We start from the raw sequence: 27,015 nt of genomic DNA, 5'->3' as shown, positions 1-27,015 counted from the left end.
ATGTTGTACAAGTACACACTGAACGAAGCCATTAGCACAGTTAGTTTGTTTTGATGCTTGAAAAACATTGTAGTAAACTAATGTGATAAATGCATGGTGAATTTGCCAAACTGTACTTGAAGGCACATGTATATGTTTGTACGCGCACAGGTAGAGGAAGATGGCCAATGGGGAACAAATTACTATACTAAACCCAGTCCCAGTAGAGGCCCTGGCCTGGGAAGAACAAGGTCGTGTGGTGAGTATCAACCAGGGGAGAATGGGAGAAACTCGAGAGTGGGCAGTCAACCCAACACTAAACTATCGGGGAGAGGGAGCTACATTGTACACAGCTATTGACAAGAAGAAAAAGGCAACTAATACACTGACGTACGTAAGGTACACAACAGAGAGTTAAAATAATGACCTACATTATGAACGTTTCTTGAAAGGTTCTAATAATTAGTCACTATTTTTTGTTGTTACAGATTCAATACCACTCCGATACAAGAGGAGAACAGAACTGGACAGAAGGGGGAACTTGTGGTTTAACAAACATGGCTGATTGAGCTGACAAAATGGAATGTTGGACTGTAAAAATATGACTACGAGAATCAATGTATATCACTTATTGTGAAGATAGTCTGCCCATGAATATACACTTACCACTTATTTCCTATACACAATTTTGTTGGGAAATTTATTACGTTACTATATTCATCAACACATCCACATTATTATTACATCCACATTATTATTACATCCACATTATTATTACATCCACATTATTATTACATCCACATTATTATTATTCTCAAGTCTCATGTTAATTCCTCTTATCACTGTATGCAGATTAATTTTTACGTACATGTATTAATTACTGTTGCGTTAATTATACCTTGAGGCGTAGTCGCACGGGCTGTGTGTGTGTGTCTATACTCCAGCTGTAACTGTTCAACGGTTGCAATGTGTCGTAGCTTTTATAGGCTTCTAGCCACGTTGGATTTTAATTCGTGGATTGACAACTTTCTGGAGGTATGGCTAGTTTTACTTACAGTGAAGGCTGTTGTAGAATCTTTCGTAGCACCATCTGTTCGCCAAAACTTTCTATTCAGCTTATGAGTTAGCCTTGCACTAAAGCGCTAGCTGTGTGTTAGCTAAAAGAGTCAGGAAAGAGCTATTAGTTGCGGCACACTGCCAAAAGTTGCAGCAGCCATTGTGAACTCTGACCTCTTTGCACCATTTTTTTAATTATTCATTGACAGGAAATGCAAAATACTTCACTTCTAACTAAGCCATCACATCAGATACATGTAGATCGACTTCTGTCTTCATATTAGCTCCACTTCTATACAGTGAAACAAAACATGCCGAGAGGCATTAGCACGCGCGCACCTTGCAAATTTCACTTTGTCATTGCTTACACCAACTGTTACTGATATCACAAGACACGCCTATACTGTTACGCTTGATTGAACAGTCTATATAGGGGTGAATAATTTACAACAGTATATTGACGATTTCAAGTCGGTTAATTACGCTATTTAAGTTAAAGTGCAGCCAACCATGACTAATGCAATTAGCAGTCATGGTTGGCTGCTTCAATCCTCCCTAACTAAATACACGCACCTCATGCAGATACACTTCATTGAGCAGCAACACAACTCCAGTAAAGAACCTGTTATCTTTGCAGCTCTCATAGTGAAGACTAATAACTAGCAAAACTAATGATACTAAAAATCCCAAAGCTTTTATTAGATATGGAATGTGTGTACATGCCACCATTCTCTCAAGGGGCCCACACATGCTTGTAATTTGATACTCCCCATGCACTGGTGCATGTCACAGGGGACTAGTACATGAATAACCAGATGGCAGACAAAAACACATAAATACATGAAGTCATGTACCCAAAATCTGGCTTCCGTCACTTTAGTTGGTATTTGTGGTTCAAAAGGTTATCCCAACCCACCAAATTAGCTTGATTTTATCGCCACCCCTAATGAAGTGGCCATGGCTTAGAGATGGGTGTGGGTCAATGGTTGTGCACACACTAACCAGTCGATTATGCCTTGCTGCTGCCTCGATGGAAGTGCATGCTGTACTCTGGTCAACTAAGCTGCTTAGAAAGCACGTAGACTATTGTAGTGCCTGTATACACAAATGGCTGGCTGCTTCGTCTTTGAAATATTCTATGGCGAAATAAACGGACACACGAACCTACGAATAGACAGAGTAAAAACGCTATTAGTAGCTTTATGTTATGTAGGTTTGGCACATCCACTGGGGCATCAGCACCCACAGTGCTTTCACTATCTTAGCATTATTATTATTATTCACGTTAGTATCGTATTTATAATAGATGTAGCTTGGACAGACCATCTCTCCTCACCTTCAAGGACTCCGGATTGTTTCCTTGTATGAAGTCATTCCTAAACTCTTTCATGAAGACATTGTAACCGGATATGGATCCAGGCTGAGAGGGGGGGGGGGGGATATGTAGTCAACCATATAACATTACTAAGCAACACTCTACAGGGTGTCATGCAGGATTTTGAAGTAGAGGGGGGAAATGAGAAAAGTAACCAGAACATTTTGCTAAAAAAAAGGGTTCAACTGTTATTTCAATACCCTGCCTGTTATTGTATGTAACATTTCCAGCTATGGACACTCAGTCATACAACTAGTACCTGAATGCAAAAAAAGTTAAAATCAGTTACTAAATGCTAGCTTAAACAATTTACGCTGAGTACATGCAGAGATTATGCTGACTTTGACAAGCTCCATTTTCTTGAGACGAAAGTGCTTTACATAGTCTCTCCTCTTACGGCGATATTCAGTGAGGTCCTGTAGGTACCTACAGAGGAGATAGGATAGACCTTTGACTCAGGAGGGTAGACCCCACAACAACTTTCTGATAACTTAATATAGTTAACCATGCACAAATATGCAAATTATTACATGTGTATTAAGCCTAGCTATAAGTATTCATGCACTCCTGCTAGTACACATTATCGAGCTCAGCAAAAACACCACATACGATGCAAGGAAAATCAAGCTAAATGAAAGCACCGCGGGTGCTGATGCCTCGGTGGAGGTGTCAAAGCTACATAACATAAAGCTGCTTAGCTATTATAGCATTAGCTTTTATACATAATACACATTATAATTATTACGATGAACATTTCTTGCATTGCTGCATGCAAGGCAGAATTCAGAATCATAAAGAACCTCAAAGAGTGGGTAATGATCGATCATGATTGTTGTTAAATACGATCGATGGAAAAAGTCTAAAATGAATGGCTACACCAGCAGAGCCTTGCAGCTCTTTTCTCACTCTTGCAGCTACCAATAGCTAGTGTTCTAGTGCTACTAAGTAGAGTAGCAACACTCTGTGGACAAATTATTCTACGCACTCTTCTGAAAAGGCTGCAATTGCATTAACTCGAGAACGAAGCATTATTTTGCAAATCCACGAATTAGAAAACATGACTAGAAGCCTATAGAAACTCTTACTTGCACTTGATTGATCCTTGAGCAGCTGTAGCAGTCCACGCACGCACGCACGCACGCACGCACGCACGCACGCACACACACACACACACACACACACACACACACACACACACACACACACACACACACACACACACACACACACTACCGTTTACCTCGCTTGCATAGGCATTATAATGCAAGCTTATAGGGTTAAATTACATGAACAGCAATCAATACCAGGAGAAATTACGTACCCTTTCTACAATCAAATAATTATTACTGACGGTATTGGTCAAATAATACATGAACACGTAGTTAAACTACAATATTCGCATGTTGTCCTATTATTCACTGTGATTCGTACAGTGATTAATCGCGTATCAGTAATTGCACATCGTTAATGCAATTACTGCCTTGACGACCGCACGTTCAAAAACGGCCGCGGTAAAAATTTTTTTTACTGAAACTGCAGCTAAAGATGTCCTTAAAACTTCATCATAAATGATTAACAATCAATAGTATGGCTACTCGTGCAATAAGGGATTAATAGCACTCATAACAAGCACTGGCAAGCTAGGTTAATATTAGTGTCTTTGCCATCTTGCCATTGCTTGTTACATGTACTCGTGCTATTGTATTGCACCCTTAGCCATACTATTAATTTTAAATTAAGCACAGCTACATGCATTGTTAGAAATTACTCACTGGCATCGGTCATTTACCTGACGTTTAATTAGAATGACCATGCATTCCTGCATGTGTCCGGTCAATGTGACATTTGACCATAGTTACGGTCAATAAAAATTATTTCTAACACTGTACATGCACGAGAATGATGGATCAGCATAATTATTTGCACATACTTTTCCTGTGCTTCTTTGTCTCCAAGACTGTCCATGAATCGCGTCACTTCATTCTTGTGCAGTTTCCTCAACTCTGATGAACGATTGCCATAAATCTGCATGGGGATAATCAACTCAATCTAGATACATGTACGTACTTGTATAGTGTATCTCTAAGGGAACACTGGTGGTCAGTACTAAAACATCTGAAGCACCTACAGGGCTTTGTATCGAGGGGTTCCAACAGTACCCTACCCTGGACCAGTACGTTGAACACGACCCCCCAACCTGCCCCCTGGAGAAACTACACAGGCTATAATAGAAGAAAGATAAGTATCGAAATAATCATAGTCAGTCAGTAGGGAACATAAACTGAGCACAGACCTGCTTCTCTGCTGCAGTCAGTGCATGCCATTTGACTCCAACCTGCTTGAAGATATCAGTGTTCTTGATGCTCTCAGTGTGGTCAGTTTCACTGCTGCTGGGGATACTGGGGAGTGTCTCCTTCACAAACAAGAGGTAAGGGCCCCTAAAATAGAATTTATAAAATTTAAAGCGACCCAGATATTTTGCGTACATGCATGCACATATGCGCATAGGCTTTAAAAATTGCAATATTTTACGATTAATCGTAATTCTTTGAGACTAGTATGTGGTACTGAATGCAAAGGTACTGCATGTATATTATACAATCACTGTTTTTCTACTAGATATGTGTAGTGATCTACTGTGCAGTGCAATGATGACAGGTGTATAAACAGCTATTAAAAGCCACGTGGCCTAATTAGACCACGTGGAGTTTACAGTTACAGTAGAGCAACTCACGCTGGTCTCTTTGGGTACGCAGGTCCCTCAAACACGGGCCTCTTCATGAGCCAGCTGGTACTTGTCGACAAGCATCTTGAAAGCTGTAGTTGTTGGCTCCCAAAACTTTGCAACAATGCAGCAGCCATTTCATTGCAGCTTGCACACTGTAGGTTAGGCTAGGTATAGATCGGCACTGTGCAAAGCTAAAACTGAACCTGATCACAAGGTCCAGGCATGTAATTTATAGTATCTATGGTCCAGGTAATTGTAGGCGTATCTCAAAATAGAATGTGAAAATGGCTGCTTTCAAGCAAAGATTTGTGTTATTCTCTCGACACAGTGTGCTGGCTATAGTGTTGATACTCTTCTCAAAAGGTATAAAAGAGATGTGTGTTTTCTTACAGGCCCCTATAGCTAAATTACAAGTCTATAGCTGCCAGCCCTGTGTTATTTCACTATAATTATAGTTATATTTATAATCCCTTGGCTAGGCCCATTGCTATGGTCGAATAGGTAATACTGGCCTAACCTCGATACTACAATGTACTAGCTAGCTATATAAACCACTCTCTGGTATATCAAACCCTATACAGCTGTGTCTGGTAATGTAACCTTGAAGACAGGCCAAGCACTCCTCACTGTATACAACGACTATAGTGAAAATCTGATAGTGGGCATCAAGTTCGATATCTGTTACAACGTAAGTTACTCTACATGTCCTTTTGTCAGAAATTGAAGCCGATACTGATATGTATCCCCGCACACACACACCCTACACCTCCCCCACCCACACACTTCCACCCCTCAGTGCAGTGTAACCCGCCTGAACAGTAGTGACGACGACGCTACAAACACTATATATCCCAACAACAACCGAAGCTTCACCATCCAAACAGCTCACCCCAGCTCTGTGTACCTCAACTGTACCAATGGCGATGGCTACTGCTACATCAAGAGCCCTTACACATACGCCGAGCATGGACACTACCTGTTGAAAGTACAAAGAGATAAATTCACCTGTAGTGCGAATAGTGTTAAGGAGTGCAATAGCATCATTATTATTGATCCTGGGCAGAATGAGTATCTACGTGAGTTGACTATAGACCACTTCCGTATTCAAGAAGTAGCTCTCACTAAGTCTAACTTGGAGTGAACCACCTCTCTATTGAGACCACTCAGTACTGTCCCTACAATGCTATCACTATTGACCTCCCTAGAGAGACCACCTCTCTATTGAGACCACTCAGTACTGTCCCTACAATGCTCACACTATTGACCCCCCTAACACTCACACCACACTCACACACACACAGCCATTCTGTATGCTGCGGTGGTCATCCTCTTCCTCTCTGTGGGGTGGGTGTGTCTCACCTTCGGCTATAGACTGGCTATAAAGAAAGGAATACTCAAGTACTGCCATTTCCGTGCTATTGATAGAGCAGCAGCTAGAGTGAGTGATGTCACCAGGAGTAGAATTAGAATCATGTACATGTACGCAGTGATGTGCTTGAAGTTTCAAAACGCTTGACAAACTCCACTCTCAATTCAGCACACAAATTAGCCTCTTTGATGTGGTACACTAGGCCTAAGGGGATGGTTATTTTTGTCTAGAGGTGGTTAGTACCAGTAGACTAATAAACCGACCGACCAGTGTGGGTATGTACATGTACATGTAGCTTTAATTTTTCATTTTTATGAGCAGCCATCCTTGTATAATTCCTGTAGATTAATGCTCAAGTGTGTGTGTTCTCACACAATAGAAGCTAGTGCATCTACACATGTATTATTGTGGGAAGTGAATGCACACACATACACATAGCAACAAACAAGCACTATGCAACACAATAGCAGGCATCTGTTATCACCACAACGTGTCGTGTATTCTGTGACCCTAATGAACTCTTGCTCTGTCCTGTGTTTTTGACCCTAATGACCTCTTGTCCTGTATTCCTGACCCTAATGACCTCTTGCTTTGTCTTATCACAGGATCTTGGTACGCCCAGTAAGAGCACCCCCTCCTCCAACTACGGGGCTACGGAGGCAGAGACAAAGCCACTGGTAAAAGCCAGCGGTGGTTTAAACTCTTCTCTGGTGCGGTTCACTCTTTTAGAGCAACTTTACAGTTTTAACTATACCGTATATTTTATGAGCAAAAAAACCTTTGCAAATGAGCCAAATCACACCAGAAAAACTGTTGACACTTTGCGATCAAGCAATGTTGTATAAGCACTGGTATAGGTCTTTGATTTGATTTTTGCAGGGCCTTTAGCATTCGCAAAGTTTATGTTAAATGTTGCACAGGTAATAATACGTACAATACAGGGCTGCACTCATTCGTGGACTACGCAAGCTTGTGGGTTTAACATTACAGTTCAGTGTAATTACTATAGCCTAGGGGCACATGTAGGTATAGGTAATGTGTGTTGATGTCCATAGGAGACATAATCTGAGAGGGTTGTGGTGATTCGTGTTCCAGCATCCTCAGCTGTTTGCATGGCCCTGTCCCCTCCATTATGGTAGTACTCCTACCTGTGTGCATTGTGGCTTGTAATGATAATATGGGATTTTCATTGTTTATACACATTATACTGACAATGTTTAATCACTGTAGGGGCATAACCGTAATCCCCCTCCCGCCCCCTCAGATTAACGACGGCACTAGAGATGGTGCTGATAGAGAGAGTGATCCTAAACCCAAGAAGAAAGTGCGACTCATGTCCCTGGATGCCTTCAGAGGGTGGGTGGTTTCTCACACAGTGTGTGTGTGTGAGTAGTTGTGTGGTGGAGTTGGGCTTTGAGTTACTTGACACACTGTGTCGTGTGTCTTGTTTATTAGTGCACTAGTATGATGCATTTCGTGCAGTGAGGCCTGTCTTTATATAGTGGTCAACCCACTGGGTCCAGTAGGTTCTGGGTGGGTGGGTTACAGTGTGTACATCACTATACTTGTGCTCAGCATCTCTCTAAGTGGTGGCTATTTCAATCCTTAAAATCTCAATTCAATTCATATCTCACATTATTACAATTAAGCCCCTCGAATAAATTAAGCCCCTCGAAAAAGTTGCGCAATACGCTACATGCATGCACTGTTTACGAAGCAATAGATGTCATGTTGACAATAACACAATGATAATTATGTATTCATACGTAAGTGAAAGACAACAAAGTGACCATTGATGGTTTAACATCACCGCTTGTTTATTCTGACAGACATGTGATGATTTTATCTCTTACTAACAGATTTTCCCTGGCCATCATGATATTTGTCAACTATGGCGGTGGAGGCTACTGGTTCTTCAATCATAGCGTGTGGGATGGGCTCACTGTTGCTGACCTCGTGTTCCCCTGGTTCGTATGGATAATGGGCGTGTCCCTCGTATTCTCGTTTAGTGGGCGGAGTCAGGACTCGGTCTGGAAGAGGTTGTATCAGATTGTGAGGCGAACTATTATATTGTTTGGACTCGGACTACTTCTCAATAGCAACACAAGTGGTGAGTTGGGAAACACTGCTCTGTGTGTGTACATACATGTACATTGACCTTGAGAATGACCTTTGGGGATGTACATGTGCGTGTACATACACTTTGACCTTGAGAATGACCTTTGGGGATGTACTATGTGCATGTATAGTTGTTGATGGGCCTTTTGAACAATTTTGATTGTCTTTTTTGGCTTTCAAATAACGTATCCCATAATGTGTTCCACATAATTATTATAGTGCACATATTACTCTCATTTTTCCGTTTTTCCTTTAATTAGACTTCCAGCTTGCAACCTGGCGTATCCCGGGGGTGCTCCAGAGGTTTGCTATCTCCTACTTTGTGGTGGCCATGACCGAGCTGCTCTCAACAGCAGTGTACTCACTGCAGAAGAGGAAAGTTAAAGTGAGTTATAATCAGCATTATTGTTATTGTAACTTCTACATGTAATTGTGCGTTAGTTCACTTTTGTAGACAATTATTATAGTGTGCTGATGTCAGGTAAGGGATTACGTACTTCTCTGTATAAGAGGACTAGCTGTTGATGGGTCACTACTACATTGTACCTCTACACACACACACACCCGTATCACACACACACACTCACTCACACACACACACACACACACACACACACACACACACACACACACACACACGTATCACACGCACACATGCACACAGTTCAGCTGTTGGGAGCCTATAGCGGACATGGCCAACAGTTGGGTACAATGGACTCTCATCCTCCTACTAGAACTGCTCTCCCTAACCCTCACCTTCCTACTGACTGACAGCTCGTGTCCCCAAGGCTACCTGGGCCCTGGGGGCATCTCCGAGTGGGGAGCATATGAGAACTGCACTGGAGGTGCTGCAGGGATCATTGATCGTTGGTTTTTTGGGGAGAATCACATCTACCAACATCCTACAGCTAAGGTGAACATGCATGCAGTTTAAGTAGTATTTGACTACGCACTATACTTACATATTTATTAGACAGCATGTCTAAATTACTTTTGTCTGGGGAGTGTTCGTTTTGTAAATGCATTTTGTAGCTCTTAAGGAGCTCTATTACGAGGTTATGCCTCAAAGTTTTATTTCGATCCCAATTCTTTTCGAGACCCCAAAGACTGTAATTATTATGTCGTTGTTTCCCCTACTGTACAGCACATGTACCAGCTGCATCATAGCTTTGACCCCGAGGGCCTCCTGAGTTCCCTCAACTCTATAGTGATATGCCTGCTGGGCGTACAAGCTGGTCGTGTGTTGGTGTTCTTCAAGGGACGCCATATTGGCATCGTTATCCGATTTATCATGTGGGGAGTGCTTCTGGTGAGTGTGTACATGTAGGTCACGCGCACACATACACACACACACACACACATGCACACACACACACGCACACACACACACACACACACACACACACACGCACGCACACACACACACACACGCACGCACGCACACGCACGCGCACACACACGCACGCACACACACACACGCACGCACGCACACACACACACACACACACACACACACACACACAACTAACAGTGATGTGCCTAGAGATTTCAAAGTGGTGGCTATTTTTTTCAATCCTCACTTTCAATAAAAATTTGTTTACCTAAAGAGGAGGTGGTTTTTTTTTCTCTAGAGGTGGTTGGTACATGTACTACTAAATACTGTTTCTCTGTACACGTCAGAGGTGTAAGCAAGAAAGTTAAAGTGGTCAGGCCAACTTACAATTTTACTAAAAAAATCGTCAACTGGTCTTGGAAACTCCTCCTTGCTTTTGCATACAGAGGTAAATTTTTACCTAAAAAAAGATCATCACATTTCCTCATCACCAGTCAGCATAGCCCTGTCTGGATCTGCGACAAATTTTGCTATTATAGAATGGCTCAACAATCGATCACAATAATGACGACCATTACCTACATTTTATGTACATGTACACAGCTACAAAAAGTAGTCAGGGCAAAACATGACCATCCTGACCGCTTGCTACGGCTTTGCACGTACCTTGCAATTTAATTGTGTCATTTAATTTCCTACCATAATCTATGGCTACATTGTTTAGCGAGTGAACAATCTAGCCAAGTTAGCAGTTAACAGAAATTTTACACGTTGCTATTTTATTTTTGTAATGGCATAGGCACTCACAAAATTTGAAAATGTTTAATGCTCGCAAAACATTGTTGCGAAGCTATGGTACATACTTCATCCTTCCTTTGTACAGGGTGTGTTGTCTGCCCTGCTGTGTGAGGGTCAAAGGGAAAATGGCCTCATCCCCATCAACAAAAACCTGTGGTGAGCTGTCATGTGATCTAGCTTGTGATGTGTTTTGCTAGGCCAATGCAATGCAGTCAATATGCACTATACGTATCGGCTACTGCAATCTCTAAAATTAATGTAGACACTTTTGAGACATAATTATGTTATGATTTCACAAAGCGGTAGATTTCATATACTTCCTATTGAGTTGAGACATGGTTGAGTGTCCTGATTATAACATCAGGAGTCCACACTTACATATGTACACGTACCACTATTTTGACCCCCAATGTACATGTTACTGTACTGTACATACTTTTGTGTCTATTACATGTACTCCACATACCACCTCCAGGTCCCTGTCATACACGCTGGCTATGGCCGGCAGTGGATTCCTCCTGCTAGCTATGTTCTATACTCTCATTGACGTGTTGAAACTGTGGAATGGAGCACCATTCAAATACCCAGGTAATCACACCCACCCACACACCCACCCACACACACACACACACACACACAGCTGTTTGGTAGTATGCGCCGCAGATCAGCAATTGCTTTCTTAGATCATACCATTTTCCATTTTCTGTGTTTTCTCTATTGGGGATCAATTTTTGTGGGCTAGATTTAACTTTAGTATTCATGTACCCTAGTGTCCTATCAACACACGCACGCACACACACCTGAACCCCGCCCCCCACACACACACACACCTGACCCCTCCCTCTTCCTCCCTGCAGGCATGAACTCCATCCTAGTGTACGTGAGTCACGAGGTGTTCCAGGATTACTTCCCCTTCAGCTGGCCTCACCAAACAGACACACACCTCATCTTCCTCTCCGCTAACCTCGTGGGCACAGGGCTATGGATGCTCATAGCTTACTACTGCTACTATATTGAGTTCTTTGTCAAAATATAACTCTCAGAATGTTTGCATGTGTGAACTCAGTAAGATTATCCCTTTTTGCTTGTGATGCACACGCATGCATAGTTGCTTGCTGTCATGACTTGTATATTCACTGCATGTATGTAAATCATTAATTAAATATTGAGCAAGCTAGAGAGCCATACGAATAAGGAAAAGGGAAAGCTTTGTACTATGAATATAAATTAATGAAGGGTCGGGTGAACATTTTGAACAAACATTTAATATGGATGGAACAATTATATGCATGCATGGAGTTCTTGCTAAATTGGCCACACAGACGTACATGTGTAATAATTATTGGAAAAGTGCCACTAATCATCAATTGGCTAAAGTGCATGAAGACAATCAGCAATTTAAAAGCTGGTGTTGCACAGAATATTGAAATGCTAGCTTTAGCTATATGCTAGTGTGATGAGTTTGATCGACCATTCTAATAATTAACTAGCTATAATATATAGTTCATAATTATAGTTTAATTGGTCCTGCATGCATGTGGATTGTCTGTGTGCTTTTCTTGAGACATGTTCTCATGTTCTGCATGTTAGAGATCTTAATTAGCCTCGATCCTATGGCAGGATGCTTAATTCTCTTCAATCCAACACCAAGGCCTGTGAAGGAGGCTTACAGATCACAGATTCCTCTTGCTCCACATGTGCATGTGCACGGCTGCATCTGCACAATTACAAGGCATGATTGATGATCGAAGGACACATGCACAAGTCTCTGTGACAAACAATTATTGGGTATAAATAATTATAGCTTCAATCCATATATAATAATTATGTGCTATTATTATTATACTGCATGCCCTAACTTGTATTGCTACATGTATCCTTTTTGCAAGCAGACTAATATTATTGACCTCAATTATAATTGTATAGATACATAATAATTATTATTACTAAACTAGACCTACCCATAGGGGACTAAGGAGTGCAACAAGCACACCTGTATAAATTAAAGGCAAAAACCTAGGCGCACAGTTGGTGGACCTCCTCTGGTCTAAGCAGCTAGGATATATTTACAGCCATTACCCTGGCTTGCAGCTTGCATATTTAAACACTGATGTAGCCACACTGCTATAATAAGGTATATAATTATACTAAGAAATTGAACGTTCACAACTATATAAGTTATGCTAGCTCTGCCTGCTTTGAAAACACCCACTTTCCAGGAAAATTGACAATTTGCTTAAAAAAAAAATTTGATTGTCCCCAACACCAACCTGCGCCTATACATTAAGTCTATACGCTTCAGAATTACCTAGTGTGGTGAAAACTCGAGTCAGTTTAGTGGGATTACATGTTGCAGTACAGCTCTTACATATTTCACACCAATATAATTATGGCTGCCAAACCTCGGCCAACTCTCTCCTCGAGGTCAGAACACTAGAGCAATCATTGACTCTATCTGAGAGTATGTGGAGAAGGGGGGGGGGGGGGCAAGTGAGCCATGCTACAGTTGTTAGGCCCTCTTACAAAGGTCCACCATCTATACTAGAGGCAGCCATCTGAGAAACAGAAAGTATAATGAATTGACCTTCCAGGAGTTGGCTTGTATAGGAGTGGGATCCTTGAGGCCCACAGCTTTCCCAACAAGACATGGAAACTGAAGAAGTCTGTGTGCAAAAACAAAATGAGGGGGTGGGGCTCACTCTTCCTGCACATGCGCAGATCGACACAACCTCGTGGGACAAAGAAACACACCAGAGGAGATTGTTAGTGTCTTTCCAACCCGAGCAACTGATTGTTGTGTAATGCAATGTAACTAAGTATACTATAAGTAAGCGCAATCGAGTTTGTGTTTAATTAGCGTGTGTTAAAGCATAGATTGAAGAGTTAGAGGGATAGGAAACGGTTTGTATCTCGAGTAACATCCGCGCTACGGTGCGGTTTAATCGAGGCCATCACAACAATATCTATTTCTACACTCAGTGCATAATAAACTACAAGTAACTGTGCTTAGTCCGTGCAACTCACTTATATTTCAAGGTCTATACCTATTGTAGTAGTCATAACCAGCACGCTTACACGTTACATGTTCCAATAGCTCTAAAACAGCCTTGGGAACATATAACTTTATTGGAAAGTCTCTTTTTACTGGGTGTGGTCAGTCATTAGCAAGTACTACACGTGGCTCATGGACTAGGCGTGTTTTAAGTTGCTGAAAGAGATTATGTCTCGAGGAAACACAGCTTTGGGAGTTACCCGGCAAAAGTGTGCTTAATAGCCTCGTTCATAGGGCGTAGCGCGGATAATTTTCGAGGCTCCACTGCAGATTCAATGTAAAATCATCACGTGCACCACTCCGTTTCCTATCCCTCTCTCTTCAATCTATGGTTAAAGTAACTGCATTGACCTTTCTGCTAATTACGACTTTTTAATCACATTCCTTAATCCTTTTTACTTCCCCCCCCCCCCCCCTCCCAGTTCGCTGTGAGGCCCCGGTGATAGTGAATTGCGAGTCAGAGGTGCCGGGTCTCTCTGGTATCTTCCTCTACCCAGGAGAGAACATCACAGTCACTTGTAATAGAGGTTTTTACCTGAAGAACGGCCTCTCCATTACACACTGTCAGACTAATGGATCCTGGAGTATGCTACCTGTATGCAAACGTATGTGGCAACATTAATTACAAGCATGCAGCCTTAGGAAGTTACCACGACCACAGCTTCTATTCCGTTAGCTATTAGTTTGGATTTGTTTGGTAATGTGGTACTATTCAGAGCTAGTATTGTATACCCAGGTTGTCAAGGTATCAAGAACTGTAGAAGTACAATGTGTACTAAGCGAGCTAACACTGTCTGCCTGGAATGTCTTGGATCATATACCAACCAAGTGCCTCAGGGAAGGAATGTTACGGTGAATTATAAACGGGTCTGAATTTTGAATAAACTGCATTGAATATAATGTAAGCAAAGCCAGCGCTTTTTTCATCTGTATGTTTATCTGTATGTTTTGGTAATTGTGCTAATAATTAGTACCCTAAAAACAGAGAAATCTCGTCTTTATTCCGTGTCTTTATTTGACTGCATGCAGTCGCACACCCTCCTCGTTCGTATGGACTGGGAACAGAGCCACAATCTCATGCGCAGCATCGGGAAGTCAGCCATTCCTGTACTGAGGTTTTTCTTAAATCTCACAGAGGAACTAAACTCAATCAGTACTATGATCGACGAGACTACACGTACTTTGAACCTGACCACTGAGGTGACGGGGGAGTACAGATGCGTGGCCAGCAATGTGGTAGGCAACACGACGTGGCTAGTCATAGTAGGTAAGCATTGCAAGAGGTCATGTACCCTATACACAAGCTAGAGGTCATGTACCCTACAGCGGGTTGTTTTTGTGTGGTGGAATTTTTCATATTTAGAATTAAAAATTTAAAACTATCGCTATAATTTTGTAGCTCTTTGAAAGGCCTATACCATATTACTAGAATGTTTTGCGAGCATCAAATATTTGCGAACTTTGCGATGGTCGATCAATAATTATTCGCAACAATATAATCTGCAAAACCTAAATTATTACTAGTAAATACACACGATCCTTGCCAGAACGCAATAGTTAGATCACCGCAAAGAGTAAATTTTTTGGCTCATTCACAAAGGTTTTTCACCAGCAAAATATTCTAGTAATACGGTATCTATTAGTGGTTGCTTACTGGTAAATGTATACTGGCCTATAATTTTCAAAATGGGCTTATTTTGATGGCTAACTTGTACCCTTGATGTCTAGAGATAATTATCTATTTAGAGGTGCTGTACCTGTTCTCTCATGTGTCTTAAGGGTGCTGGCCCATAGTAATAAATTGATAACATTTAACCACAAGAATGCAGATAGTATGGCTGCAATAATTGCACAGGCGCAATGTTTACAATCACTGCGTGTGCGTTATCTCATTAGTTGTGGCTGCGCTCATGTACATTGTACTACCATACTTACCACATGGTGCAGCTGTAATCAAATTATAGCTAGCTAGAGTATGTCTTCCAGGAAGCGCCTAATGCAACTAGAGGCTTCCAGAGAGGCCAAAAAAATGAAGAACTCAGAAGGTCATATAAATACAACAATAATATAAATAAAATCATAATTATGTAAATGCATAGATGATGACAATACGTTCAGCATGCCAAGTGTTGGGGTGCAAACGGAGCATGAGCTTGTCTGCCACGGTGCGGCGTGCAGACAGCAGAAGTAAGCACGGATGACAAGAGCATCCAGTTTCCTGAGCCCCAATCAGCAGATGTCATAATAGATGCTCTCTCACGTCTTTCTGAAGCAGCACAGCAGGCAGGGTATTCTCTTGACTCTGAGAGCCTATCATCTTTCGTATCTAACGGGAGTGTGTCTCTTCAATCGGTGGGTACTTTCCAAATGCACAACTCCAGCTGTTCCTGGACGCAATATTATCCTGTGTTAACATTTCTAATTAACGGTTATTTGCACGCGGATTACCTGCGATTGTGTGGTTCTTTGGGTCTCCCATCCTGTTACAGCACTCAGTGGCACAGAATAGTTACTAAACTTGAAATTCACGTCACTAAGTTGGCAGAGTGGTCCTGTGATCATGTACAACAACAGATAGTGAGCAGGGGTGATGACCAGAAATGGATTGCATCCTATGATGGTTTCTACCAGACCCGGGGCCACTATTCTAACAACAGCTCGGCTACACTACACGATCACGATAGTGGTTGTATTGCGTGGTTTGCTCACCGGACGAAACGTGGTCCAGGACACAACTGGGAGGGTACGTCAGGAGGTGCTGAAGCTGATATGTTCAATGAGATTCTGAGAAAGGGTCAAGGCTGCTGGCTTTATCCTCCGAGAAGTGATCACAGATAAGGATTCTTCAATGAACAGTATCTACTGCCGTCACTTCCCAGAAGGAACAATCACTTACTGTTCAAACCACTGCGCCAAAACTCTGCACATAAATTTGCAAAAAATTAAGCAGAGAAAGTGTGAGGTTCGTTACCCTATGTTTACAAGTATATAAGTGTCTTTACTTACTTACTTTGTTACAGTGTAGAGTAACCGGCTTTAGGTGTAAGCGGATGATAGACTCCTTCCTGAGCTGTTGCAAGGCAGCACTGAGCAACTTGATTGCTTCCGATAAAACCCAGGGTGATGAAAATGCATTCGTCCGCTTTTCGGAGGCTCTGGTCAACTTCCATCATCACTATAGCCTAGACATCCATACCTCTCCCTGGTGCACTCACGACAAGGTAAAATCGAATATTTCCTATTAATGATCACTGCATCTTACAGCTGATGGAGGATGGTAGTCCATATAAGAGCAGGCACAGGTTCACTTGTCAAGCTCAGGTGGAGGGCTTCAAGAAGCTACTTGACGAGATGGCTGCATATCTATGTATCGGAACGTGGGAGGTTGACAACCAACACAGTGGAAGGGTTTCACGGACTGGCTCTTATCTACAGGGATAAGAAAAGTGACCTGGGCCATGTACACTATACTTGTAATACTAACATGGCTATTTGTCACAAGGTATGTAAAAAAAATGCACATCAATTTCATTTACATGCAACAAACAAACTTTGTTAGAACCTTGGCCCTGTGTGGAAGCTCTTCTGTCTGGTTGATATTGGAGTGGACATACCAACCCAAACAGTCACAAGCATCTTAGCTGAGCAACAGGAGTGGGAATCTGACCGCTGCCAAAGATTCTCCAAAGATCATCTCAAAAAGAGGTGTACATATACTTGTAGGTGTTTAGACACGTGCATTCAGTTATTTGAACAGGAATCTCCAGAAGAAGGCCAGAAAGGTACACCACGAGCAGGAGAAATCCTACATGCAGACTCTGCGTGGGATGGGGAGCGCTGTGGGAGAGTACATGGGTGGTGGGCATGGGGAGTCATCGACAGCAGACACACAACCTACCTCCGTTGATATTGACGTTGATGATGCTGAACCGGAACTTGATGACCAGGTGGAGAATGACGAAGGGGTTAGCAGTGAAAACGCAAATCCTCTTCTGATTTTCTACGACTGCGAGACAACCGGTTTCAGCATCTACAACGATCATATCACTGACGTAGCTGCCAAAATCGTGTCTCCTCCTGTCCCTGTAGAGCAACATCCCGCCGCATACCACCAGCTGGTAAAAAACACTCTATATAATTGTATTGTACATTTACAGTTGCATATCTATTAGTTACAAGGGTCACAGGCATCACCACCACTATGCTTCGAGGCAAGAAACCTCTCTCAGCAGTGCTCCCTTGTTTTATTGACTGGCTGATCTCTACAACCAAGCAAGTCAGCGATAAAACAAGCACTCTCCATTACCCAGGTAAGAACTTCCCACAAGCACATTCTATCGATTATCACTTAATTACCATAGTTCTCGTGGCACACAATGGATTCTCCTTTGACTTCCCAATGCTTTTGGCTGAGGTTGAGCGCCGTCCGGAGAGTCTGTCCACCAGTGTGCTCGAACACGCTAACGTCCATATATGGTCTAGATTTTTCTAAACTGGGTGTGTCACAGCAAAAAATGTATGTAAATTGCACAACACAGAATGTTTCAAAAAAAAATTTTTGTAATATTGAAAAGCATTTCAAACAGCATAAAATGATATAAAAATCAAGTCCCTAGCACTAGTGGTTTTCTAAGCGGAACCATTTTTAGCTATTCACTAAAAATGGCTTGCTGTACCTCTTCTGGGTGATATTTCTTCTTGATTCTTGAGGTAGGCACTACTTTTAAGTATAAGTGAAGGACCCATGTCTCTACTGGCAGTAGTGTCATAGTTAGTTTTCCTTAGCAACAGTGTGTGGGCGTAGGTGGGCCAGCACCCTTAATGTCAACACACACACACACTCGACCCCACCCACACAAACACACACCTGAACCCCACCCCCTACACACACACACACACACACACCTGACCCCTCCCTCTTCCTCCCTGCAGGCATGAACTCCATCCTAGTGTACGTGAGTCACGAGGTGTTCCAGGATTACTTCCCCTTCAGCTGGCCTCACCAAACAGACACACACCTCATCTTCCTCTCCGCTAACCTCGTGGGCACAGGGCTATGGATGCTCATAGTTTACTACTGCTACTATATTGAGTTCTTTGTCAAAATATAACTCTCAGAATGTTTGCGTATGTGAACTCATGTTCAGTAAGATTATCCCTTTTTGCTTGTGATGCACACGCAGTTGCTTGCTGTCATGACTTGTATGTTCACTGCATGTACGTAACTAAATATTGAGCAAGTTAAATATTGGAGAGCCATACTTATAATTTTATGAAGAATAAGGATTAGGGAATGCTTGTACTATGAATAAGCTTTTACTATGAATATAAATTGATAAGGGCCGGGTGAACATTTTGAAAAAAAATTAGGATCAATTATGGAGTGCTTGCTAAATTGGCCACACCACAGAGATGTATTAATTATTAGAAAAGTGCCACTGATCATTGGCTAAAGTGCATGAAGACAATCAGCAATTTATAATCTGGTGTTGCGCAGAATTGAAATGCTAGCTAGATAGTGTGATGAATTAATAAGTTTGATCAGACAAATAATATATATTATATTCTATAGTTCATAGTTTGGTTCTATGTGTGCTTTTCTTGAGTCTCATGTTCTGTTAGAGATCTTAGCCTCAATCCCATGGCAGGATGCTTCTCTCTTCAATCCAAGGCTATAAGGCCTGTGAAGAGGCTTATACATGTAGATAGGACCATATTGTCCTTTTGCTCCCCATGCATGCATGTGCTGCATCTGCACAATTACTTCGCATGGTTGGTGGACCTCCTCTGGTCTAAGCAGCTAGGATATATTTACAGCCATTACCCTGGATTGCATAACACTGATGTAGCCACACTGCTCTGCCTGCTTTGAAAACACCCACTTTCCTGGAAAATTGACTTTAAAAAAATAATTGATTGTCCCCAACACCAACATGCGCATAGACATTAAGTTTATACGCTTTAAAATTACCTTGAAAACTCGAGTTTAGTGGGATTAAATGTTGCAGTATAACTCTTGCATCTTTCAGACCAATAAATGCAACTTGTATCTTTCAGACCAATGAATGCCAAACATTCTAAATTGCTCGGCCAACTCTCTCCTCGAGGTCAAAACACTAGGGGGCAAGTGAGCCATGCTACAGTTGTTAGGCCCTCTTATTAAAAGGTTCACCATCCATACTAGTCTAGAGGAAGATCTAAGATCTGAGAAACAGAAAGTATAATGAACTGACCTTCCAGGAGTTGGCTTGTATAGGAGTGGGATCCTTGAGGCCAACAGCTAGCTGCCAGAGGCTCTGGCTAGCTGTCTAACTCTTCAATCTATGGTCCAACACAAGGCATGGAAACTGAAGAAATGTACGTGCAAAAACAAAATGAGGGGGGTGGGGCTCACTCTTTCTGCACATGCGTAGATCTAGTAGACATGCACAACCTCGTGGGGACAAAGAAACACACCAGAAGAGATTGTTAGTGTCTTTCCAACCCGAGCAACTGGTAAAGTTGATTGTTTTGTACTATAATAATTATTATAGCAATAAGTAAAAGCATAATTATTGTCACTAAAAGCCTAATAAGCGCAAGCGATTTTGTGCTGTTAGGTTCATCATCTGTCATAGATATGATTATATAGTATCTATGATTCTGTCCATTAATTCTGCAGTCTGTATTCTGCAACCAGCTAACAATTATTGCTGTTTTGCAGATGTCTCAACTCTCAGTGACAACGTGAACCATGCAGCGAGCATGTCCGTACGTTCAGAGGCGCTATATACGGCGGATACAGTGATGAGTAATGTCCAAGCTGTCAGCCATTTCTGTGACATCCTTATCACTGCTCTCAAGCCGATACAGAGCACTATTAATAGTGATCGAGTAACTTGGAAGGCACAAGCTCTCAAGTGAGGGAACATCCTTATGATTAATTTTATTATGAATAATTATTATTGCCAATAATTATAATTATTCTACAACAATGCTATTGTTGTGTTTGTTGTGCAGATGTCTTTATGATTCAACTCTAAGTGACAACACCAACCATGCAGCAAGATTGTCACTGCATAATGGAGGGGCATGCTATACGGATACACTGCAATGCCATGGCACTATATACAATAAATATAGTGATTGACTGAACAGTGCAGCATGTTGGAAGGAAGCACACAATTTGACAAGTGAGGGAATTAACAATTCTATAGCTCAGTGCACCATTTCATACACCAGAGACTGTCTGTCTAGTCTATACAGTGCACTCCTGGGTCTATACAGATTGCTATAGTAGATAAAATTAATTATCACAATCTATAGTAGATAATTATCACACCAAAAGTAATTATAAGTGACTGGCTATCCTTTTTCTTCCACTTTTTTCTCCCAGCTGCTAAGGGTGTACACAAGACTCCAGTTACCCCAAGCAGCCCCCCCCCCCCCACAACATCACATCATGTGAGCATATAATTAATATTGCTGAGTCGGGCAGGTTTTTTTACATGTGAATAAACTATATTCTGGAGTGTATTCCAGTACTAGAAGTCGGACCAGCTTGCTTGTTTTGTGATGCTGCAAGCTAAGTAGACATTAGAATCTCTAGACATTCAGCCTATAAAGCAGCATTCAGTTGTGGTACAGACTGAGGCTTGCAAGTCCTCTTTTCTAGCGATTTCCCCCATTTTAACTCTACAGTACTAACTGTCAGTAACTGATTGGGATGCAATCTTGTTATAACCTATTTGGAGTTGTGATAAGTAGGTAGTGTCTTATGTCTGTGGTTTACCCTGTAGTAACTGTTATTGCCACAGGTCACACACTTGTGGGTTTTGTGCAGAGACTGTCTATACTCCTGATCCTGATGTGTCTATACAGTTAATTAGATTGCATGGCTGTATAGTATAGCCTTACATGTACAATGTAAAATGCTCTTGGGGCCAAACTGAAATAGATACAAGTGTTGAAAAGCTTATTGTATGTACATGTAACTATCTGGATGAAATACTGTAACAAGAATGCTTGCAACGATTTGACTGACTGTACATGTAATTTTTTAGAGGGAGAGGGCAAGCCCATGCCTATAGAGGAGAGTCTGCTCCTGAACACGTTTATTAGTTCATCAGTTCAGTTTGCTTTCTACATGTTACATAGACAGTGACAGTGGAACCCCTCTTGGGGAGTGATGTTTTGGCCATTACACTGTATACAGTTGTTGCCTTTGATTTGTTGAGAGGTTGTTCTATACACAGGTGCAAGAGAGAGTACAGTAAAACTTGCAATATTTTGTGTAACTTGGCTGCAACCACAGTAGTAACCACAGAAAGGACATGATTATGAATATAATTAAACCATGCAGTAGCAAGACCAAGTCAAATATCAGTTATGTAACAGCAAGCGTGACTTCAGCGCAGCCTCAGAAAAAGCTCCATATGCCAATGAAACTTGATATTCTTGCAATATGAAACTCAGTTGAGAATAGATTTATACCTTATACCCATTATAATTATTTTGCGAGTTTCCCTATAATTATATACATTGCAGGGTGGCAGTGTCAGTGTTGTAGGCTAGTGGAGAAGGGAAGCAACATGCATGCATTACTGCATGCTGAAAATAAGTTACATGGGTTATGTATATTTATAATAATAATTATAGTGTTATCTCGAAATTAATGAGAACCCTGGACACTTATACAACATTCTCTTCATTGGCATGTTTGAGCTGTTCTCTGAGGCTGTGTGAAGTCATTACGGTGTACATGCAGTGCAGAAAAACTAGTGCTTGCTGTTAGATGTTTGACCGGCCATGCTTAATGGTATTCATGATCATCTATGTGGTTACAGCAAAGTTTATCAGTAAGTTTTACTAAAATGACTGTACTCTTGCTTGGTGCAAGTTTTATACATTATTATCTATTGTGGTTTTGCTATTGGGTAATTAGCAATCCACAATAGCTGCTTGACCATTTTCACTTAATTTATAATTATCACAGGTTGTAATTATTCCCACATGCACATCTGCAGACTAGTAATACACTGAGGTGCAAGTCCCTTTCCAGGGTATCAAAGGATCAAGATCTCTGATAGAAAATCATGAATGGAACTCAAGTCTGGTGTGTCCATCTCTCTCTATTGTCTGAGCTCTGTGATAATTATAAGGTGAAACAAATTAAAACAGGTATTACACTTTGCCCATACATAATTATAATTAGGAATATACACATAGATTAATGGGCAAAGTGTATGACTGTCTATATAGAATTGATTGTTTGGAGGAAATATGAATTAAGCATTATAATTATAAGAGGGTCCTCTTGGGAGATTGTTTTCGTTTATCTTTTCAGAATGAAAGCCTTGATGCCATCTAGCTTTTAAAATTAAGAATTTACAGACAAGTAAAGGGGGACGCTAAAGTGTTTGGAGGAGAAGGTTGATTAAAAAACTGTTGGCTCATTATTTTCCCTTCCATGTCAGCTAGCAAGGGAAATTCACCCACCCCACTGCATAATTATAAAACCTCTCATGTACAGTGTATCACATTAACTACGGTCACTAGAGTGTCATATCCGATGCACGGATATTATTATAACATTAAAATTTAATGTTAAAGGGATATCAACGCAAATAATTTTTGGCAGTCTATGCTGGTGTCATATGCCCATGGACTCTGTCGCACTAGAGGTCAGGGCTAACGTGACTGCGATTAGGTTTTGAGATAGTTTAACATTAAGCACGTATGTGGTTGGGGGGGGGGGGGGGGGGGTCAATTACTTATCAATTTTCTAATACAGAACCAAAATTAAAATTATGCGCATGTGCAACCGACTCTTGTGTGAAATATAGTTATAACAGTTGCAATCATGTTTAGGCACATTTTGATCATTGCTATCTCTCTGCTGTGTGTTTTCAAGTGGTGTTATAAGACTAGTATAAATGGCTTTCCATTTGCCACATTTTTTCGAAAAACTTCCTGGGCTCTTCCGTTATCTCACTAAATACCCATGTGTTGTGTGTTGCTGATAGGCATGTGTAATGTTTGAGTCGTTTCTGATGGAGTTGATTCAGACATGCATCTTGGTTATGTATGGTTAGTAGCAGGATCTTTCGGAGCTGGTGTGATTTGGTTCAAAAAATAATGTCTATGACTTTACATGACAACATGTTTTGGCAAACACTGAAGCGCAGAACTCGATTTTTATTGGGATTTTACAGGCTCATAATGCGCTACAGGTGAAAGTTTATGTCAAATTATGTCCTTACCATCACTCGATAAATGATCGCCAATAAATCTCCCAGGCACTCAATCACTTCATGGCATTCTCTAATATGCCTCATGAGAACTGCGTTGCACGATCTCAACCTCCGTATCTCCCTCTGATACTCTTCCATAGCTATGTGACATCCAGGATAATAATTATAATAATAGTGCATGCTTACCATTCTCTGGCAATGTTTGAATACTTTTCTCAATAGCGGGTCACTATAATTATTGGGAAAAGTAGATTTCGTACCTATAGTGCTAATTAGGCAATGTCATATTTACTCATTCTTAGGGTTCAATCTTCTTGAACCTTTCTCGCGAATACTTGCTAGAAGCAATGCACATTAATTGGCTGAATGAGAGTTGTAAATTTCAGAGTTCTCAATAGCGGGTCACTATAATTATTGCGAAAAGTAGATTTCGTACCTGCATGCTGTTGCTTAGACATGCTGCTATAAAGTGCTTCATCTTACGGTATAATTATTATTAACTATCGAGGCACAATATTCGCAATTAAAAATTATTATCTAATTAGGTGTATATCTAATTATACTTCCGGGAACATTTCCCACCGCCTGCATGTATAGCAGGGGAGACAGTATAGTTTGCCGTTTGGTCGCCGGCGCTTCATGTACTGAAGCACTGACACAACCATCTTGTCTAGACAGAAAGAATATACCATGTCTGCCATCAGCATTAGCATTGCCAAATATTGTACTTATCTTCGTGATTGTTTAGCCGGTCGTATTCTAGTTGCTTCCTGAGAAGACACAACGGCAGTGGTAGAACACCTCGACCAGCCATCGGTAACAATTAACAGCTAGGTGAGAGGATCAGTTGAGAATTTGGATCAATTAAGAATTTGATGAAGATTCAGGATAAATGAAAAGATAATTATACTCTCTGCAGCCAATCATGAAGCTATATAAAAATTCCTTGTTATGGATATGCATAATTATTGCTTAGAGCAATATGTTGTGAAGGTTCTTTGCAATGACAGAATTATATACTTTAATACATGCGCATGCCACAGGCTGTTGGGACCTGCTCCAACCACCCCCAATCTGCTTTTCTGATCTATTACTTAGAAGGAGAAATGGATGCATTATAAAATGTGTATATATGGCCGGAGAAAAGACAACAAGGATGAATGGAGTATATCTATAGTAAGTGCGCAGTATCTGGCTGGACCAGCTAGTCACACTGGGATTATACTATAGTATATATACTGAGAGGAGTGTCACTTCTGTATAGAGATAAGAGATGCCAAGAGGCAGCAATATGCTATCGTGAGGTAACGGCCCCAATCCAGGAATTAATTCTGAGGAATTAATTCTGTTATCTCTGCCAACTGTTATGGCATGCGCCCTAGCTGCCTTTTTTCCAGTGAATTCGATACGTAAAAGCTTGAAACACCCTGCATAAGGAGGTGTAGCGTATCCTTTGCAGTTAATTCTGGTAGATCTGTTTCAGTATAATTATGTTCACTGTCAGCAAGTTCATGTTTTTCCGACCTGGGCACAACTTTGCCACACCCTACTAATATCTTTCCATTAAAGAAATTCACTGTGAAAATAAATGGAGGAGGTTGTTTCCATATAACTAAATACTAACAAAGCTAGTAAGTAACCTACTAACACCTTTTGAACATGCGATGAGAGACTACACAAAAACAGACTAGCAACTTTTAGCCATGTGTTTAATTGCTAACTATTCTCCTCATGCTTGGATAAATTGAGCCACACCCCAAATGATTGTTTGGTCACAAGGGCTGACCATGTGCTGTTTTGCTAGGTCATTTGTGTGAATTGCACAGAAATTGGCCGATGACCGGCTGCGATTTTGTACACTGGAGTGCACTGGGATGGGAAGAACACTAGAAAATCATTACATACTCCATTCCTGACCTTTGGACATGCACTTTATCTCATGCCGTCTATATTGCCTTCTCATTATAGACAGGTGGGCCAGTGTTGTTGACACTACAGCCTGTATAATTGTAATTATAAATGAAAGTTTGTAGTGAACTTGAAGTTTAAGAATTATTTAATTTAATGAGAACGAGTACTAGAACTTTGAGAAGTTGGAGAACTTAAGCGAACTTTAGAACTTGAGAACTTGTGATAGGTTGAAACCAGAAGGTGAGAACGAATCGGATAGAACAAGATTATCTTTGAGAGAATCCTGAACTTGCAAACTTGATTATCTGTAAAACATTGTGTAACTAGCAATAATAGAATTGGCGATATTTACCAAATCACCAAACCAGCAAAGAAGAGAAGAGACCCTGCACCACACTGTTCATTAGATAGCAAAAAAAAAAGCACTGACAGTACATTTCTATCATTTCAGAAATAACAATCACAATGAGATAGAGAACATACATTATGTAAGTAGGAAAGGAGATGTAGTGCTAATACAACTCTCCTCATTTACGCTAACACTATATAACCGTTAAAAGCATGAAATAAAAAAAAAAACAGCTGCAAGAGGCAGCTTATACCTCGAACATTCCCCCAATAAGTACACGTAATCTTAAAGGACCTTTTGAGCCTGGAATCACACAGGCACGCCTGCAGCAGCTGCTTCATTCTCATAGCACTGCTACCAATCACTCAACCTGCAGTTAGATGAAGAATCAGAGTACTTTCTGTGGAGGTCACAGCAACTTACTTGCAAGGATATAGGTCACAGATCACTACTGGTGTATACTCGCGTTCAGATAATTAACAAACCTGCTAGCTCAACAAGACACCACAGCAGCTCAGTTGGACGATTTTTTGGACATTTATTCGATTGCAACACACAATGACACAACACATTAGCTAAGGACAAAACACACGTGGTGGAGACTGCTGAGGTCACACCACCATTTCAAACAATGCCAATACCTATATATAGATTTATGTTTTTTTGTTCTTGAGGAGCATGACTCTTGTGTGAAATATAGTATAGTTATAACAGT

At 41.1% G+C, this 27,015-nt stretch overlaps 4 protein-coding genes across 16 annotated transcripts in view; 3 read left to right on the top strand and 1 right to left on the bottom strand.

The window, feature by feature from the left end:
• LOC135336770 (uncharacterized) overlaps window positions 1–5,342 on the bottom strand; it is an 8,566-nt gene extending 3,224 nt beyond the window's left edge. The window contains exons 1-5 of the mRNA XM_064532627.1: window positions 5,145–5,342; window positions 4,704–4,848; window positions 4,341–4,435; window positions 2,752–2,836; window positions 2,372–2,455 (exon numbers count right to left, since the gene is read on the bottom strand). Coding sequence (XP_064388697.1) covers window positions 2,372–2,455; window positions 2,752–2,836; window positions 4,341–4,435; window positions 4,704–4,848; window positions 5,145–5,272 — 537 coding nt within the window. The 5' untranslated portion in view covers window positions 5,273–5,342. The remainder of the gene's footprint in view (window positions 1–2,371; window positions 2,456–2,751; window positions 2,837–4,340; window positions 4,436–4,703; window positions 4,849–5,144) is intronic.
• LOC135335616 (heparan-alpha-glucosaminide N-acetyltransferase-like) lies at window positions 5,340–11,933 on the top strand. Of its 2 annotated transcripts, none has more exons than XM_064531184.1 (13): window positions 5,340–5,501; window positions 5,720–5,826; window positions 5,935–6,214; window positions 6,440–6,576; window positions 7,113–7,184; window positions 7,772–7,863; window positions 8,367–8,617; window positions 8,886–9,010; window positions 9,290–9,538; window positions 9,770–9,934; window positions 10,842–10,912; window positions 11,232–11,344; window positions 11,614–11,933. In XM_064531184.1, the coding sequence occupies exons 1-13, from the start codon at window positions 5,423–5,425 to the stop codon at window positions 11,790–11,792; spliced, it is 1,920 nt and encodes a 639-aa protein (XP_064387254.1). In that variant the 5' UTR covers window positions 5,340–5,422; the 3' UTR covers window positions 11,793–11,933. The 2 variants fall into 2 exon arrangements, with proteins under 2 accessions (XP_064387254.1, XP_064387245.1); XM_064531175.1 differs by having other exon boundaries at window positions 7,113–7,217.
• A 1,294-nt stretch (window positions 11,934–13,227) lies between these two features.
• Window positions 13,228–19,022, top strand: LOC135336731 (uncharacterized). Of its 11 annotated transcripts, none has more exons than XR_010394931.1 (12): window positions 13,230–13,518; window positions 14,231–14,413; window positions 14,545–14,660; window positions 14,838–15,075; window positions 16,383–16,770; window positions 16,829–17,029; window positions 17,073–17,310; window positions 17,368–17,513; window positions 17,566–17,926; window positions 17,981–18,118; window positions 18,170–18,324; window positions 18,741–19,022. XR_010394931.1 is itself a non-coding variant. In XM_064532603.1 (5 exons), the coding sequence occupies exons 1-5, from the start codon at window positions 13,437–13,439 to the stop codon at window positions 18,917–18,919; spliced, it is 798 nt and encodes a 265-aa protein (XP_064388673.1). In that variant the 5' UTR covers window positions 13,228–13,436; the 3' UTR covers window positions 18,920–19,022. The 11 variants fall into 11 exon arrangements, 2 of the variants coding, with proteins under 2 accessions (XP_064388673.1, XP_064388677.1); XR_010394930.1 differs by having other exon boundaries at window positions 15,908–16,770; XR_010394919.1 differs by having other exon boundaries at window positions 13,464–13,583.
• Window positions 19,023–20,163: 1,141 nt separating this feature from the next.
• The window catches only part of LOC135334762 (uncharacterized), a 45,017-nt gene continuing 38,165 nt past the window's right edge, over window positions 20,164–27,015 (top strand). Inside the window, exons 1-5 of one of the 2 annotated variants that reach the window (XM_064530092.1) lie at window positions 20,164–20,303; window positions 20,512–20,707; window positions 20,808–20,980; window positions 21,184–21,251; window positions 22,814–22,948. In XM_064530092.1, coding sequence (XP_064386162.1) covers window positions 22,883–22,948 — 66 coding nt within the window. In that variant the 5' untranslated portion in view covers window positions 20,164–20,303; window positions 20,512–20,707; window positions 20,808–20,980; window positions 21,184–21,251; window positions 22,814–22,882. The other variant, XM_064530100.1, reaches the window with a different exon arrangement.

Source organism: Halichondria panicea, chromosome 1 (assembly GCF_963675165.1).
Source record: "Halichondria panicea chromosome 1, odHalPani1.1, whole genome shotgun sequence".
NCBI lineage: Eukaryota > Metazoa > Porifera > Demospongiae > Suberitida > Halichondriidae > Halichondria > Halichondria panicea.
This window is presented reverse-complemented; position numbering and strand designations above follow the sequence as displayed.